The sequence below is a fragment of the Piliocolobus tephrosceles genome, chromosome 13 (assembly GCF_002776525.5).
Source record: "Piliocolobus tephrosceles isolate RC106 chromosome 13, ASM277652v3, whole genome shotgun sequence".
Taxonomy (NCBI): Eukaryota; Metazoa; Chordata; class Mammalia; order Primates; family Cercopithecidae; genus Piliocolobus; species Piliocolobus tephrosceles.
In genome coordinates, this window is record NC_045446.1 from 111128642 (window position 1) to 111145115 (window position 16474).

At 47.8% G+C, this 16474-nt stretch overlaps 1 protein-coding gene across 1 annotated transcript in view; it reads left to right on the forward strand.

Moving 5' to 3' along the window:
• The window catches only part of SORL1 (sortilin related receptor 1), a 180451-nt gene that overhangs the window by 10775 nt on the left and 153202 nt on the right, over positions 1-16474 (forward strand). Inside the window, exons 2-3 of the mRNA XM_023208488.3 lie at positions 7015-7131; positions 15811-15936. Coding sequence (XP_023064256.2) covers positions 7015-7131; positions 15811-15936 — 243 coding nt within the window. The remainder of the gene's footprint in view (positions 1-7014; positions 7132-15810; positions 15937-16474) is intronic.

Below are 16474 nucleotides of genomic sequence, written 5' to 3' on the forward strand. Positions count from 1 at the left end.
GGGGTTTTGCCACGTTGCCTAGGCTGGTCTCGAACTCCTGGGCTCTAGGGATCTGCCTGCCTTGGCCTCCCAAAGTGCTGGGATTACAGATGTGAGTCTGCCATTTTACTAACACCTAGTATAGCATCTGGTATATAGTAAGTGCTTGATGAATGCTTATTGACTGAACAAGGTGAGGGGCTATTTATGGTGAGCTGCAGAGGGAAAGTCGGGGGTCTGGAACCATCCTGAAGAGCTGTGAGAAATGGCTTTGGGCTCACAGGGGAATCCTCACATAAGGCAAGTCCTGGCTTAGGGTATGCAGTCTTGAGGGGGTGCTTGCTGTGCTCGCTCTGACTGTGTTTCCTGCACTGGGGCCCTGTGTTTTAGGGCAGTGAGGACCACCACATTGCCTTAAAGTCTGTCTCTGAGCTTCATCTCATGTGCACAATGTAGCATTTGGTTTAGATGTTCTCTGAGATTCTTTCTGGCTTTGATATTTTCCTCATTTTTTTTTTTTTTCTCTTTTTACCAACTGGTAAATTAAGGGGTGATATTAAGTTCATGAGAAAGAGAATTTTCCACAGTTTGTTTTTAGTAGGGAGCCCCTCCCAAAACAGCAAAGCACATTCGCTTGTTGACAAAGTGGGTTCACCAGGACAGAGTGGTACACAGAGGCAAACAGTAGATAGGTTCTCCCTGCCAAGGATCAATCAGAAAGGGAAATAAGCTCTCTAAACTGATATTCTAAGGCAGGGAGATCATGATTGTCATCCTTTTAGCAAAGAGAAAGGAAAGGGCATGTGTGTATTTTTCTCTGTAGAATGGTCGTGGCTTCAGTGAAGGAGATAGTAGTGAATGCTAAGTTCTAGTCCAAGGTCCCTCTCCGTGTTTCCTCATCTGGAAAATGGGCAGCCTGAATTCATCAGCAAAGTAGTTCAGGAGTTCTGTGGGTGAAGCATCTTGAGCAAACTCAAAAGTCAAGTGAGTGAGCTGAGATTCCATGAACTGGGCCTCTCTTCCCGGAGTGCTTGTAAACTAGATTTCAGCTCTTGTTCTGAGGTGAGGACTCCAGGGAGGATAATAAGCTTGCTAAATATAGTGAGAGCACAGTCTTGAAAGGGGACAGTGAGAGGCGATTTGCATACCTAGCATTTAGGCCGTGCAAAGGGATGGTTTGGGAAACCTTGTTCCCCGTGGACCTCAGGAGGCTGTCTCTGGCTCCCTCAGTTTTGTCCTATAGCACAGGGGGTGCCTGGCTCCTTCTGTCCTCACGGTTGAAGGACAGGATATTTGTTTTATGCTATATTGTAGAATTTTAAAAATGCCTCTTTGTATTTCACTGCTAGTGAAGCAGAGAAATGAATCAGACTGCCTTATTTGTCCTCCTCGTACCGTGTTCTGGGAGGAAGCTGTGTAGGAGTTGTGAGGACTGCATGCTGTGGGAGTCTGGGACATCCTGATCTTTGGGTTTGACCAATTTGAAAGAGGAGATGTAGAGAAGGGTACCTGTGACCCATTCTATTCGGGGGACCCACCTCCTGCATAAGGCTCAACAACTATACAGGTGGTGGTGGTTTTATAGGAAACTTCTTATCATTGGCTTAGACTTGCAACCCGAATTTTCCCCAGAAGTGCTCTGTGTGAGCTAACAGGTAAGAAATGATTGACGAGCCTAAAGGGTGGCTGGCACCTAGCAGACCTCCATGCCTACTTCATCCACAAGTGAACGCGTGAGTCATCAGTCCCTTCATCCAAGCCATTGACTTCCTCCCCTCTACTTAGAACAACCCAGAACTTGAGGACTGGGTAGTAGCAGGTCCTTCCCCTTACTCTGAATAATAGGAGGTGAATCATTTCACCTCTCTGAGTTGCCAGGGCACGCCGGGGGCTGAGGGACAGCGTGTGTGGGGTGATATGGACTTGTTTGATGAAGATGCCGAGGCAAGTCAAGGTGTGGGTGGCATCCACTGTTGTGAACTGGCGGTGGATACTAGCCTTGGGCCTGCAGCCGTTTCTCCAGCTGGGGACAGGGAGGCCCGTGCGGATGCTGTGGCTCTGCAGATGCCACTGACAGCACTTTGAAGGATTGGTTTGGCCAGAGACCCAGTCCCCAGCCTGCCTCCTGTATGACTCATTCTAGCTGCATATTTTGGTAGCATGAAGGCTCGAGATGAGATAAAAGGAGCACTTCTTAAGAGTGGAAGCTCCTCGGTTCTTGATTAGCACTTGAGAAATATAATGTTCTCTGCAGGTCCTAGAGGCCTTAAAAACATTTAGGTGTATTTCACATTATATAAAATTAGCCATTTTAAAGTGAACAGTTCAGTGGATTTAATATCGTCACGATGTTGTGCCGCTACGATTTCCAAAACATTTCCATCGCTCTGAAATGAAACCCCTTACCCATTAAGCAGTGATTCCCTCCTCTCTGATCTACCAGTCCCTGGTAACCACTAATCTGCTTTCTGTCCCTATGGATTTACCTATTCGAGACATTTCATATAAATGGTGTCATGCAATATGTGATCTTTTGTATCTGGCTTCTTTCACTTAGCATATTGTTTGTGAGGTTCATCCACATTGTAGCATATATCATCGGTATGTCCTAGAGTCTTAATGACCATCCCAAATCCCCATAAAATGGTGTATCTTTCTAGTTACCATCATTTAGTTCCAGCTCCTGCTGGGAGGCAGGGGAATCAACTAGATTCATTGTTTCCCAAAGAAGCTGCGTTAGAAATACCTGGGGTTGGGGTGTGTCTTCTTTTTTTTTTTTTTTTTTTCCGAGACGGAGTCTCTCTCTGTCGCCCAGGCTGGAGTGCAGTGGCGTGATCTCGGCTTACTGCAACCTCTGCCTTCCGGATTCAAGCAATTCTCCTGCCTCAGCTTCCCGAGTAGCTGGGACTACAGGCCCTTGCCACCATGCCTGGCTAATTTTTTGTATTTTTAGTAGAGACGGGGTTTCGCTGTGTTAGCCAGGATGGTCTGTATCACCTGACCTCGTGATCCACCTGCCTTGGCCTCCCAGAGTGCTGGGATTACAGGCGTGAGCCGCTACACCTGGCTGGGTGTGTCTTTTAAAAAAGACTGATTCCTGGGCTCCAGGCAGAGGGCGACAGAGCTGGTAGGCGTGGAGTGGGGCCTCTCAGGTGATTCTGACCTTTGGTGGGGCATGGGACCCCCCCTAGGCCAGGTGATCTTGGGGGCTGGGGTGGGGGGAGTTATCTTGACTCTTAATGACCTGCCAATGAGCCAGATGCTGTTTGTTGTTTACGATGCAGTTTGTGTGTTCAGAGGTTTCTGGGGCCTGTAATTTGTCTCTGTTTGCCTTCTGAGGGGAGGCACTCAGCCCCTCCCCGCTGCCTTAACAGTTCCAATTAATTGCATCTCATTTATCAAGCTCCAGCTATGCCCTGTGAGCTAGAGAGGGGAGAGGGAAGGTTGTTCACACCCCGGGGTTGTGGTTATAGCTGATTGCACGTCTAGGTTATGTTCCTGGGAAGGCCACCCTCCCACCCACTCCCAGGCCAGTGTCTTCTGGCTGTGGGACCTGCGTGGGGGATTGGCGATGGAAAAAGGCTTGCGGAGGAGGAAAGGGGACATCACGGGGAGATCCCTGGGGATGGATGGAAAAGGAACCAGACAAACTGGAAGCCACTAGTTAAGTAAAGGGATCTAAGGACCTGTAGGTTGTTTTTGATTGCTGGGGGCTGCCCGGGGTGCTGGTGTCTTGGCCACATGCCATGGAGAGCCAGCCAGGAAAAGCCTGCTTTGACAACTTCTTTTCTTTCCCTTGGGAGTGAGGATGGGGGCAGGGTGGAGACAGAGAAGGAAGGTGAGGCCGGAGGGCAGAATGCATGTCTTGGTGATAATAAAATTTACTTCCCGCCAGCCTGCCTGCTGGCTCCCCTGTGCTGCGCGCATCATTCCTGATTCCTACGACTAGGTCTGCTGTGGGGGGATGGGCACCTGGGCTGCCATGGGGATCAGCTGTGACTCACCAGCGAGTTATTCTCACGACCAGGATGTGCCTGACATCTCGCCAAGCGAAGGAGCTGAGCTGTTCCTGCGAGTGCCTGGTGGCCCTCGTACAAGTCATTTCTTGCCAGGGATTTTATCCCCCTACTGGGCTGCCCCTTTTCAGTCTGCTCTTACGAGTAAAAGGCACATCTAATAAAAAAGGCTTTTCTAGAACAAAAAAAAAGAGAAAGAAACAAAGAAAGAAACAAACAGGTGTCGTACCAGGCTTGCCTTCTAGAGGTTTTCTTTGTAGAAAAGCCCCTGGATGTTTTGAGGCTTGCCCTTGGTGCTCTTTCACCTTTCACCGGCCTTGGGATTGGTGAGGAGGCCTCCTGTCCTCTGAGCAGATCGATTTCAGCAAGTTGTCTTCAGACCTTTTGCCCCCTCTGACCACTGAAAGCTTTGCAACCTACTCAAAGCGTTATCTGAGTGTTACCCGCCAGAGGGAACATTTTGACGTCATCTTTAAGGATGCCCAAGTTGAATATTTGAGGACTTTTTATCCCAGACTCCAGGGGAACATGGGTGATTTTTTTTTCTAGGTTCCTAGTCCTTTATTTTATTGACATTTGCATAGTTTTCTATCCCCACTCTGGTTCAAGAGTGCAGATGTTTTGGGAGGGGAGGAAACTTTTACCTGGGTTTCCCAGGGCACCTGTGTTGTGAGTTTCTGATCTCCAGATGCATCCAGAGGATTGGGCTGGAAAGAGAGAGGAGGGAAAGGGAAGGCTTCAGTGACCAGAGGAGATTCCTTTAGCTGCTTTCTCTTTGTAGCATTCTGGGTTAAATAATTTATTTACTTCTACTTCTTATTTGCACTTCTCAGTTAGTGCTTGCCTGGACTTATCTATCTGGGAATGAGAAGAGACATTTTGGAAGGACATATTTTCCTAGGTCCTTCTCTTTAAAGTAAGAGTTTAAAAGTAAAATTTTCAAAGTTTTTCAAAAAGAGTTTGATCCTGGATCAAATTAAATGCAGGTATTTAAAACCCCAAGTAGCGTCGTTAAGGATTAGCTGCTGTGTCCTTCTGCCAGCCAAGTATGTGGTACAGGTGTTTCTCTTCTCCCTGATGACATCTGAGAGCACCTCAAGGAGTGGGCGGGGAAAGTTCGAGAGTGCTGGGGAGAGGAAGCGAGAGAAGGAGAAAGGAGCTGTGGGTTTTCTGCTGCAGAGCCTTGATGAGAAGACAGCCTGGAGGGCAGGTTGGCCAAGGCTTGAACTCTCATCAGTCTAAGCCTCACTCGTGGGTGGGGTGGACTGTGTGGGCTGGAGTTCCAGAAGCTTGATTTCTTTCCATGTGTGCCTGAGACAGCTGAAGTTGAGGAGGCTGGTGGAATGGGCTTCTCTCAGACATCGCTCAGCAAGAGAGGCAGCCTGTGCTCCTGGTTTCAGGGTGTTGTCCTGCTTATGAGTGTTGGACCACCTCTCAGAATTTTTTTTTGAGACTGAGTCTTGCTCTGTCGCCCAGATTGGAGTGTGGTGGCTCGATCTCGGCTCACTGCAACCTCCGCCTCCTGGGCTCAAGCGATTCTTCTGCCTCACTCCCGAGTAGCTGGGACTACAGGTGCATGCCACCATGCCTGGCTAATTTTTGTATTTTTAGTAGAGACGGGGTTTCACCATATTGGATAGGTGAGTCTTGAACTCCTGACCTCAGGTGATCTGCCCGCCTTGGCCTCCCAAAGTGCTGGGATTACAGCCATGAGCCACCGAGCCTGACCAGCCCTCAGAATTATTGTTATTCCTGTCATGACTTTGCTTTCCACAGAGTGGGTGGAATGTATGGTTCAGGTGTTCAAATGCCAGTCCTCAGACAGGTGTCCAACAGCCAACAGTGAAGTAAGAAAATAAAAGGAATGTAGTTTTCCATACAGCGAAACAACCGTTCTTTATTCTGAGATGGCATCCTCCCTCAGTTTTCAGTGTTAACACGTCTTTAAAAAAAATGACAGCGACTCTAGATAGTGGTCAAATTGGCCTGTAAGGTGAGCTGCATAACAGACAAATCCCAAAGGCTCAGCGGTGTGGCTGAGTTGAGGCTCCGGGTTAGGAGAAGTTCAGGGTGAATGTTACTGATTAGCGGAGGTCTTTTCCTTCGGGATGCAGGCTCCTTCTGTCTTCGGCTCTGCCCTCCTCTGGGGCTTTGGAGTCCTCTGAATGAGGCCTGTGGATGGGGAAAGAAAACAGGACTGGATGGGGACCAGGCTGATAGTGGCCCTGATGACTTCTCTCACATTCCACCTGCTGGAACTCAGTCCCAGGCCACACCTCCTGCCCCACAGCCTGGACCAGAGTCTGCGGTGTCCTCAGGAAGCAGAGGAAAGAGATGGACAGAATAGCTAGTCCTGTTTTTGTGATGTCCTTACTTGGCAGAATAGAAGTTGCCAACCAGTCCTCTGTTGGCCTTCCTCATTTTTATTTCATTGGTTTACAAAATCTAAAAGTCTGAGAACTAAAATATTTCCTTATTTGAGACACTTCAAAAGCGATTGTGAGAAGCTTCACAAGGCTACTTCTCTTATTTCTCATTACCAGCTGAAAGTGAATGATGGTACCACCGAGCCAGAGAAAACATAGTTTGAACAGAAGTTTGAAAAGCATGTGGTCTTTCTGGCCCATGAATTTTTTCTGAGGAAGGGCAGTGTTTCCATGCTTTGGTTTAAAATCTTACCAGTGCATGTCATACATGGAGTAAGGATCAGAGTAACCAGAGATTGGTATCATAAAGGATGAAAATAATCAAAGGAATTGGTTATGCCAATGAGGGCCCAAGAAGCCTTTCTACAATCTGTTTACATCCAAAATAGCAGGGGACTCATATTTCTTTGTGGGGAAGCTGAGTGTGACAGAATATGCATGAGGTGGGAGGGGAAGAGGCCCCCTTGGCCCAAATGCTCTAGATGTCAGAATCTTAATCGTTTCTGCTTGACAAAGGAGGAAGGAGTCTTGATTTAGAATGTTTGTGGCCATCACTTATTATGGATCCTAATTCCTATATTGATTTCTTTCAGGTGAGTCTGAATGATTCCCACAATCAGATGGTGGTGCACTGGGCCGGAGAGAAAAGCAACGTGATCGTGGCCTTGGCCCGAGATAGCCTGGCATTGACAAGGCCCAAGAGCAGCGACGTAAGTATTGTGTTGGTTCTGGGCACACCTTGGTGCCATCAACATGCCCTTTTCTGATCCACTGGGATTACCATACCAGAAAAAGTAGTGGGTAATCGGAACATGGAAGGAATGAATTGTATGCCAGAGAAGATAATCTACAAAATGATATATCCCTTGTTTGCTGAACACAGGGAGGTGCAGTCAGTGTTGCAAACAGATCCATGCAATGTGTGATTACCTTTGGGAAGTAATAGCGTATGGACTGGATTGTTGCATCTGCCCAAGAAAATGCCAGAGTGCCTTCCTGGGCAGAGCTGCCTGCCCGTAGCTGAGCCAGGTGGAATCAAATTGGCCTTTCCCATATGCTGGTTTCTTCTAACCCATGATAGTGGGATGAGCTATTGAAACTGATTCTCTAATATTCTTAATTTCTATAGCTGGGTATTTATGATGTTTAGTAGGTTAGGTACTTTGAAGACACAAGATGCCAAGGGTTACAAACTCAAAGGCCTATGGGAGGCCACTTTCAAGTTTACAACACTCTTTTTTTTTTTGTTGTTTGGAGTCGGGATCTGGCTCTGTTGCCCAGTTTGGGGTACAGTGGTGTGGTCTTGGCTCACTGCAACCTTCGCCTCCTGGGCTCAAGCCGTCCTCCCACCCATTCAGCCTCCCGAGTAGCAGGAACTACATACAGGTGCACACCAGCATGGTTGGCTAATTTTTGTACTTATATATATTTTTTGGTAGGGATGGGGTTTTGCCGTGTTGCCTAGGCTGGTCTTGAACCCCTGGGCTCAAACGATCCGCCTACCTCGGCCTCCCAAAGTGTTGAGACTGCAGGCGTGAGCCACCATGCCTGGCCATAACAACTCTACCACCTCAAAGAAATATGGTTTCTCCCATTTTTCTTGAAGTCTGTGGCCTTCTTGGACAATATATGTCATTTCCACTTTTGATGGAGATGCAGATTCAAGAAGCATTTTCCCGTATCTTAATTTGAATGTAGTGATGGATACTCGGTTCCCGTGTTGGAGAGACGTGGGCAAGGGGAAGGGCCTTTGAGGACCTGGAGAAGCGTGCTTCCCAGGAGCGTTGCTTGTCAGCTGCAGGCTCTGGTTGCCGTGCAGAATGCAGGGCCCAGTGTTGCCAGATCTTCTGGTTTTCCAGAGGAACCCCGAGGTCTGGAGTTTCATGTGAAAACTGCTGAGTCTTACAAGTTGGCAGCCAGTGTACAGTTTCTGCAAACACCGCGCGAGCCAAGTAAAACACATGTAAGGGCCAAAGCTGGCCCCACGGCTGGTCCCAGGTCTGCGGCCTGTGCTCCGGACTCCTCCTTGTGGGAAAAAAGGAGCAGACCCTGCCTCAACCTGGGATCTGATGCTGTGGCAGCGCGAGGCTGTGGATGGAACACCATGCTTTACAGCTTCGGTCACCCTGCATTCTGGCCGGGGGAACCTTCTGAGGAATTTGCCAGCACTTTCACATCAGCCTTAAGGATACATTTATAATTCTCAAATGTGGATTTCGTCTCTGCGAGGTCCCTCTCTGTGTATCCACTGTCTGGGTTGGGTGTGTTAAGAAGCAGGTGATGGGAAGTTGTCTCGGGGACTGTTTCCAGGGAGTGGAATTAGGGCAGCCACAGACGGGGAAGACAGAAGGGCTGGCTGTCAGGATGCATGGCTTTGCCCAGGGTGGGTTCTGAGCCATGGTGTGTGGGAGACCACCGCTGCTGAAGGCCAGTCTGGGTGTAGTGCTCTGGGGCAGGGCTAGACTTGTTTGGGACAATGACTTTGGCCCGTTTATAAATGTGATTAGGTTTTGCAAGTTGCAGCTGTGGCCACCACAGACAGCTATGTCTGAATGCCTTTGGTGGCCAGGTGTGGTGGCCTGCTCCTGTAGCCCCACCTACTCAGCAGGCTAAGGCGGGAGGATCCCTTGAGCCAAGGAGTTCGAAGCTGCGGTGACCTATCGTCGTGCCACTATACTTTAGCCTGAGTGACAGCGAGACCCTCTCTCTAGAAAAAATGAAACAAAAAATAGAAAAGAATGCCTTTGGCCCTGTGAAACTCTTCATAGGCACCTGTGTGTAAGTCACTGCGCACGGGCATCCCTCCTGGGCACAGGAGATATATATATACTGTGCTATATTGTGTTGAGAAATCCTTCTTGGAATTTTTATGCATTTAAAAAAACTCTTAATCCAGACAACATTTTTTTGTGAGGTAGGTAAAGACCTTAAGCATTGTTTTACAGTTTTGCTGGACAAACAGGAGCCAAGAGTTGTAAAGAGACTTGCATGAGGTCACTCAGTGTGTCAGTGGGAAAGTTGGGGCTGATGAGACTCAAGGCCCAGTCAGGTGCTTAGTGTGCAAAGTTGTGGTATTAGTAAGGTGACCAACTTGTCTGGGTTTTAGCACTAAAAGCCCCACATCCTGGGATCCTCCCTTAGTTCTGAGTGAACCAGGATGGTTTGTCACCCTAAGTATTGCCAGTCGATTGAAACCCAACTCTTGCTCTCTCTGTATATCTGGGTGTGTCTGACTAACAGCCCATTGAACATTTGAAGTGGGATACACTATTGTGGAATGAAATGGGAGATAGAGCCGAGGTAGACAGATCACCTGAGGTCGGGAGTTCAAGATCCGCCTGACCAACATGGAGAAACCCCATCTCTACTAAAAATGCAAAGTTAGCTGGGCTTGGTGGTGCATGCCTGTAATTCCAGCTACTCGGGAGGCTGAGGCAGGAGAATCACCTGAACCTGGGAGGTGGAGGCTGCGGTGAGCCAAGATCGCGCCATTGCACTCTAGCCTGAGCAAGAAGAGCGAAAACTCTGTCTCAAAGAAATGGGAGATAGATTAAATGGGAAGGAAACACAATGGCCAGAGTTAATAAGTAGGGTTGGCAGAAATGGCCTTCCTCTGTATACAAACTGTGTTAAAGGATTGTCAGATGCAACTGAGATGCCTGATGTAAAAAGTTAATGTGAAAAGATTGATGACTCAGAGGCAGGAGTTGGGGTAATAACAATCCAAATTCTCTTCAAAGAAGACTGAGCTTGGCTTGTAAGGTCCCATCAGCAGTGCAGAAGGGAAAGAACCTAAACAAATCAGGAACTGTGTGGGTGTTGGTGAGCAGCCAAGGCCATGCATATTCAGTATCTAAAAAGGAATGGCTCTGGAAGCTGGAATCCAGAAAGCCTTGCTCTTAAACAGGGGGCGGGGGGAATTGAATCATTATCCACTGATGAAGTTGAAGCCAGTGTGGTTCCATGAAGAGAACGGCTCCTGCAGGACCCGTCTGTCCCGTGATAAATCGACAAAAGAAACAATACATGTTTATCTCAACTTTTCCTAACTCTTTGTTTCTGCTCTCTCATGACATATTTTACAAAGTACTAGATTTACAAAGTGCTCAGGTGCAACATAATTGGCTGAAGAGCTGTCCAGAGGTACAGCCCACCCAGAAGATCAGAATCAACCAGGGGCTGGGTGAGGTGTGGCTCACGCCTGTAATCCTAGCACTTTGGAAGGCCGAGGTAGGGGGATCATTTGAGGCCAGGAGTTCGAGACCACCCGGCCAACATGGTGAGATCCCAACTCTGCTAAAAATACAAAAATTAGCCAGGCATGGTGGCACAAGCCTGTCATGCCAGCTACTCAGGAGGCCGAGGTAGGAGAATCACTTGAATCCGGGAGGTGGAGGTTGCAGTGAGCTGTGTTCGTGCCACTGCACTCCAGCCTGGGTGACAGAGTGAGACCCTGTCTCAAAAAAAAAAGAAAGCAAAGAGTCAACCAGGGAATATATTGTGCCTGACAGGACTTGCTGCCTTTGTCCCTAGAGAGGTGTGACATTATGATTGTGCCCCTCAGGATTGACTGGGAAACAGTGTCAGGTCTTGCTAACTAACAGCGGGAGGCTGAGGTCTGGCTGAGCACAGGCTCTGAAATCAGAACACCTGGGCTGGAATCCCGGCTGTGCCATTCATTAGCAATCTGACCTTGGGCCAGGTGATGGACCTTCTCTTGTCCTCCTCTGTCGCTGAGATAGTGCTTGTTAAACCTTGCTGCCCAAAGTGTGGTTGTGGTCTGTGGATCAGCCCTTGGGGATTTTCTGGGAGCTGGTTAGAAAAGAATCTCAGGTCCCGCCTGGACTTCTGGAATCAGAACCTGCACTTGTCCAGTGTCTTGCCGGGGCTGGGGGGGGGGGGGGGGGGGGGGGAGGGGGGGCAGTCTGTGGACGTATTACAGTTTGAGAACATTGCTGTAAAGTATTTACAACAGTGCCAGATGTGGGGATGTTTTCTGTACATTTTGGCCATCATCTGTTTCTCCCCTTTCTCTCCCTCCTCTTTATTATTATGTAGTTTTGAAGTACAAGGGAAGGAATTTAAAATCACTCACTTTGAAGGACCATCTTTGTAGGTAGAAAAGGATCTCACCAGAAACTCTGGGCAGTTCAGTAACTCCTCCCCTGTGCTGTTTTGCTGTTTAGGGAGTAGCATCATACTGAGGTCAGAGGGGACTGATTAGTGCAGAAATCCTGTCTGGGTGAAAAACCAACTAGAAGCACAAGATGAGCGAGCCCGGGGTGTTCTCTCAAATTCACCTGGAGATCGCATTGGACCGTGAGTCAGCAGCATGGTGCTGCCATGAAGAAAAGACAGCTAGAAAGGAACGCGCAAGTCAGGGTGCAGTGTGGAGGCCACCGAGCCACCAATCCGCTTGAGCTAACTGCACACTGGCAGAGGCCTTTTCTGGGCTGTTCAGTGTGGAGGAAGGTAGAGAACTGTGCACTAGCCTTAAGCATTGTCCTTGTTCTATGGAGCTTATAGTCTATGCTAATTAAATAGAAATAAGAATTGAGGGATGGGCGCGGAGGCTCGTGCTTGTAATCCTAGCACTTTGGGAACCTGAGGTGGGCAGATTGTTTGAGCTCAGGAATTGGAGACCAGCCTAGGAAACCCTGTCTCTAAAAAAAAAAAATACAAAAAATTAGCTGGGTGTGGTGGCGCCTGCCTGTAATCCCAGCTACTCAGGAGGCTGAGGTGGGAGGATTGCTTGACCCCGGGAGGTCAAGGCTGCAGTGAGCTGTGCTTGTGCCACTGCACTCCAACCTGAGTCATAGAGAAAGACCCTGTCTCGTCAAAAAAAGAGAAAGAAATAAGAATTATGAAGGTAGGATAAAAATGTCATGTTGGAATTTTTCAACCTAGCCAAGAGAAGGAAAGTTGGTGAGTGGTTCAGGATGGCCTTCAGGCATAGGATGGACTCTTACATTCTTGCTTTTTCACTTCTATTGAGTAGAAGACCCAAAGAGATGGATTTTGTTTGTAGGTGAGAATTAGGGAAGAGCTCTTTGATAGTGAAGGTGGTTTTACCTCCATGTGCACGATGGCAGCAGCATGGCTGAGAATCTCAGGGAGGCTCCCTACTTTTTAATGTGGGTCTTCTCTCTCTGCCGGCCAGCACGCCTTCCAGTGCTTGGCCTGTAGACTTGGTATAAGACCTTCCTGCTTAGCAGAGAAACGTTAAGATGGAGAAGAGAACTTTCTCCTAGAGGTAACTTGTTGGAGTAGAAAGACAACTGGACATGGAATTGGAAGAAACTGTCATAGTTTTGTCTCTTACTAGTAGTATGACCTGGGGCTGGCCATTCACTTCTGGGAATCTTAGTTTTCGTGTGTCTCTTTTTTTTTTTTTTTTTTTTTTTTTTTTGAGACGGAGTCTCGCTCTGTCGCCCAGGCTGGAGTGCAGTGGCCGGATCTCAGCTCACTGCAAGCTCCGCCTCCCGGGTTCACGCCATTCTCCTGCCTCAGCCTCCCGAGTAGCTGGGACTACAGACGCCCGCCACCATGCCCGGCTAATTTTTTGTATTGTTTTTTAGTAGAGACAGGGTTTCACCGTGTTAGCCAGGATGGTCTCGATCTCCTGACCTCGTGATCCGCCCGTCTCGGCCTCCCAAAGTGCTGGGATTACAGGCTTGAGCCATCGCGCCCGGCCTTTGTGTGTCTCTTAAATGGAAATCTCTTAGTGACTCACTGATTCAATCAATTCATTCTTTTCTACTCATTTATTTATCACATTTGTTTACTTGCTCTTTGGTTTATAATGATATTTATTCATCCTAGAAATCTTTGTTGAGTGCCTGCTATGCCCCAGGTACACTGAAAGAGACAAAGGTGCGACTAACTCTGGTTTTTCAGATGAAGAGAGAGAATGTTTGTAAAGGTGTATTGTGCATACTGAAAAATGCTACCTTAATATAGACTATCACCTTCGTGCCCCTGAAGAAATACATAGGAGATTATCAAATTACGGGATGTCAGAGCTGGAAAGGGCCTTAGTTCCCTTCCTGAGAAGTCATTATTTTGCTCCATGTGATGTTTGAACCTAACCAGGACACTAATGTCCATTCTTGGCCAGCAGAATGGAAGTGAGAAAGTGCTACTTTGTCATTTTACCCACTCAGATTATCCGTGAACTCTCAGCCTGCACAATTTCTGAAGCTGCTTTTGTGGCAGCCCCTTACTGTGTATCTGGTAGTTGGGAACACATACTGTGTGTTCTAATAGCTTCTTCCACTGTGACCCAGATAAAGGCAGAGGCTCTGTCTTGGCCTCTTCTAACCTTAACATCTAGTAAGTATTAAAGACCTGCATGTGCTCTCTGTTCCCTTTCTACATACCTTGTGTTTACTTAGGGCATTGTTTACAGACGTTGACATGTTTACATGCCCATGGTGTCTAAACACTATGTCTTTTATTAGTCTTTGTCTGGCATCTAGACAATATCTGGCTCACATGGAACCCTCAAAACATGTTTGCTGATGACTCAGACAAGCAAGGATGGGAATACACCCTGCTCTACTTTGAACACCTGCTCCCTCCCTCCCTTCCTCCCTTCCTTCCTCCCTCCCTTTCTTCCTTCCTTCTTTCCTTCTTCGCTCTCTCACCCAGGCTGGAGTACAATGGTGTGATCGTGGCTCACTGCAGCCTGAAACTCCTGGGTTTAAGTGATCTTCCTACCTCATCTTCCCAACTCACTGGGAACACAGGCTCAAACCACTATAGGCTCAAACCACCAAGCCAGGCTAATTTTTATATTTTTTGTAGTTATAGGTTCTCACTCTGTTGCCCAGGCTGGTCTCAAACTCCTGGCCTCAAGCCATCCTCCCACCCCAGTCTCCCAAAGTGCTGGGGTTACAGGCATGAGCCACTGCTCCTGGCCTCATTTTTCTTTAATGCTCATCCTAATCCCCTTTTCCATGAATCATTTAAAAAATAACTGAGTTATTATGAATATATTCACCTATCAGGCTTGTTTTTAACCCAGTGATTATATTAATTATTTCACATCTCACAGGTAGGTATGAAACATCTGAGACCTTCATTCTCGTAGTTGTTACCTGCGGTGATAATGGCCTTCAGGCAACTTAGGTCAGAATTCCACTCTGCTACTTACTTTCTGTGTTACTTTGGCAGGGGACTGACCTCATGAGCCTGTGATGTCTTATCTGTAAAACAATTTTAATAATTGCACTTGCCATGCAGGGCCGTTTTGAGTTACCGGAGCTCATTCATTTGAAGAGGTTAGTACTTTATCTTCACGAGGTGAGCACTCACAGAATGACAAACATTCTTATGTTTTGTCACTGTGATTACTGCATAGCCAGAAACTGGGGTGCAATAGAGAAGCAAATACGATTGGCACACTCGTGGATTCTGCTGCTGTTACCGTCTCCAGTGCTACAGAGTCATAAAACACTGTTTTAGTGCTGGCGAAGGGATTCTGCTCCCAGTATTTTCACGTCACTCGGCACTCTTTCATTTCCATCTCTTGGGCTATGTAGTGGAGACTCATGAGGGTTTTCTTCTCTTTTGTATGGAATGCTGTACAAACAGAACTTCCCAGCAGAAGAATGAAGAATTAGATGCGTTTTGGGCACCGTTCAACAGATGGCAAAGCAAATCCTCTACTCCATTCCCCTCAGCTAGCCACATTCTCCCTGCCTCTGGATGTAATTTGGTAAACACTTACCTCAGCCCTGGTGAGGAGGTTATTACTGTTTCTATCATTCGTCTCCTGCTCCAGGGACTTGCCATGACCTCAGAAAAGAGGCTTGTATATTCCAGGCAGTGGGGACTGCAGGGGCCCCATGCTTTCTGCCCCCACATGCTTGGGGACAGACATAGAGGTGCCCTGCCTCACCTTTGTGGGTTATCTGGTAACATCTGTCATTTCCTATCAGGCAACTAATGGGAGCCATGTTCAGGATCCAGGATGGGATGTTTGAAAGACATCTTTGGCCAGGTGCGGTGGCTCACGCCTGTAATCCCAGCAGGAGGCTGAGGCAGGTGGATCATGAGATCAAGAGATCGAGACCATCTTGGCCAACATGGTGAAACCCCATCTCTACTAAAAATACAAAAAAAAAAAAAAAAAATTAGCCGGGCCTGGTGGGAGGCACCTGTAATCCCAGCTACTTGGGAGGCTGAGGCAGGAGAATCGCTTGAACCCGGGAGGCAGAGGTTGCAGTGAGCCGAGATCGCGCCATTGCACTTCAACCTGGGCAAAAAGAGTGAAACTCTGTCTTCAAAAAAAAAAAAAAAAAAAAAAAAAAGAAAGAGATCTTTCTTTCTGCCAGTTTCTCAGTTTCTCAGCAACTCTTTTTCTTCTCCTTGTCTCTATGTTCCAGGTGTACGTGTCTTACGACTATGGAAAATCATTCAAGAAAATTTCAGAGAAGTTGAACTTTGGCGTGGGAAATAGGAGTGAAGCTGTGATCGCGCAGTTCTACCACAGCCCCGCGGACAACAAGCGGGTAAGGAAGCGGCCGTCCCGCCTTCCCGACTTCATGGAACTGGGTTTTGGGAAGATTGCCGCACTGCAGAGGGTGCTAGGAGATGGCGCCGTCTGTGATCTTTGCAGCATGACTGATGGCTAGTGAGTTTTTGTGCTAACCTGGGCATTTGTGACAGACTGCTGTTCTCAGGGTGGGTCTCTGCACAATCAGGCAGGCCAAGTACTGGTCAGGCAGGATTTCTAGACAAACAATGGCAGGCTAAACCACAGAAAATCAGCCAACTATTATAATACCTTGCCTGACTCACAGATGGCAAAAATGTTTCCCAGGCACACTGAGAATAACCTTGCAGTCTAATTCATGTTTTCCAAGACACTATCGGTGTGTCTGCTTGCGTGCTTATGTGTGCTTATATGCAAGTGTGTGCATGTGCGTGCTTGTGTGCATGTGGGTACCTGTGTGTGTGCTTGCGTGCGCGTGGGTACCTGTGTGTGCGTGCTTGTGTGCATGTGGGTACCTGTGTGTGTGTGCTTGTGTGCGCGTGGGTACCTGTGTG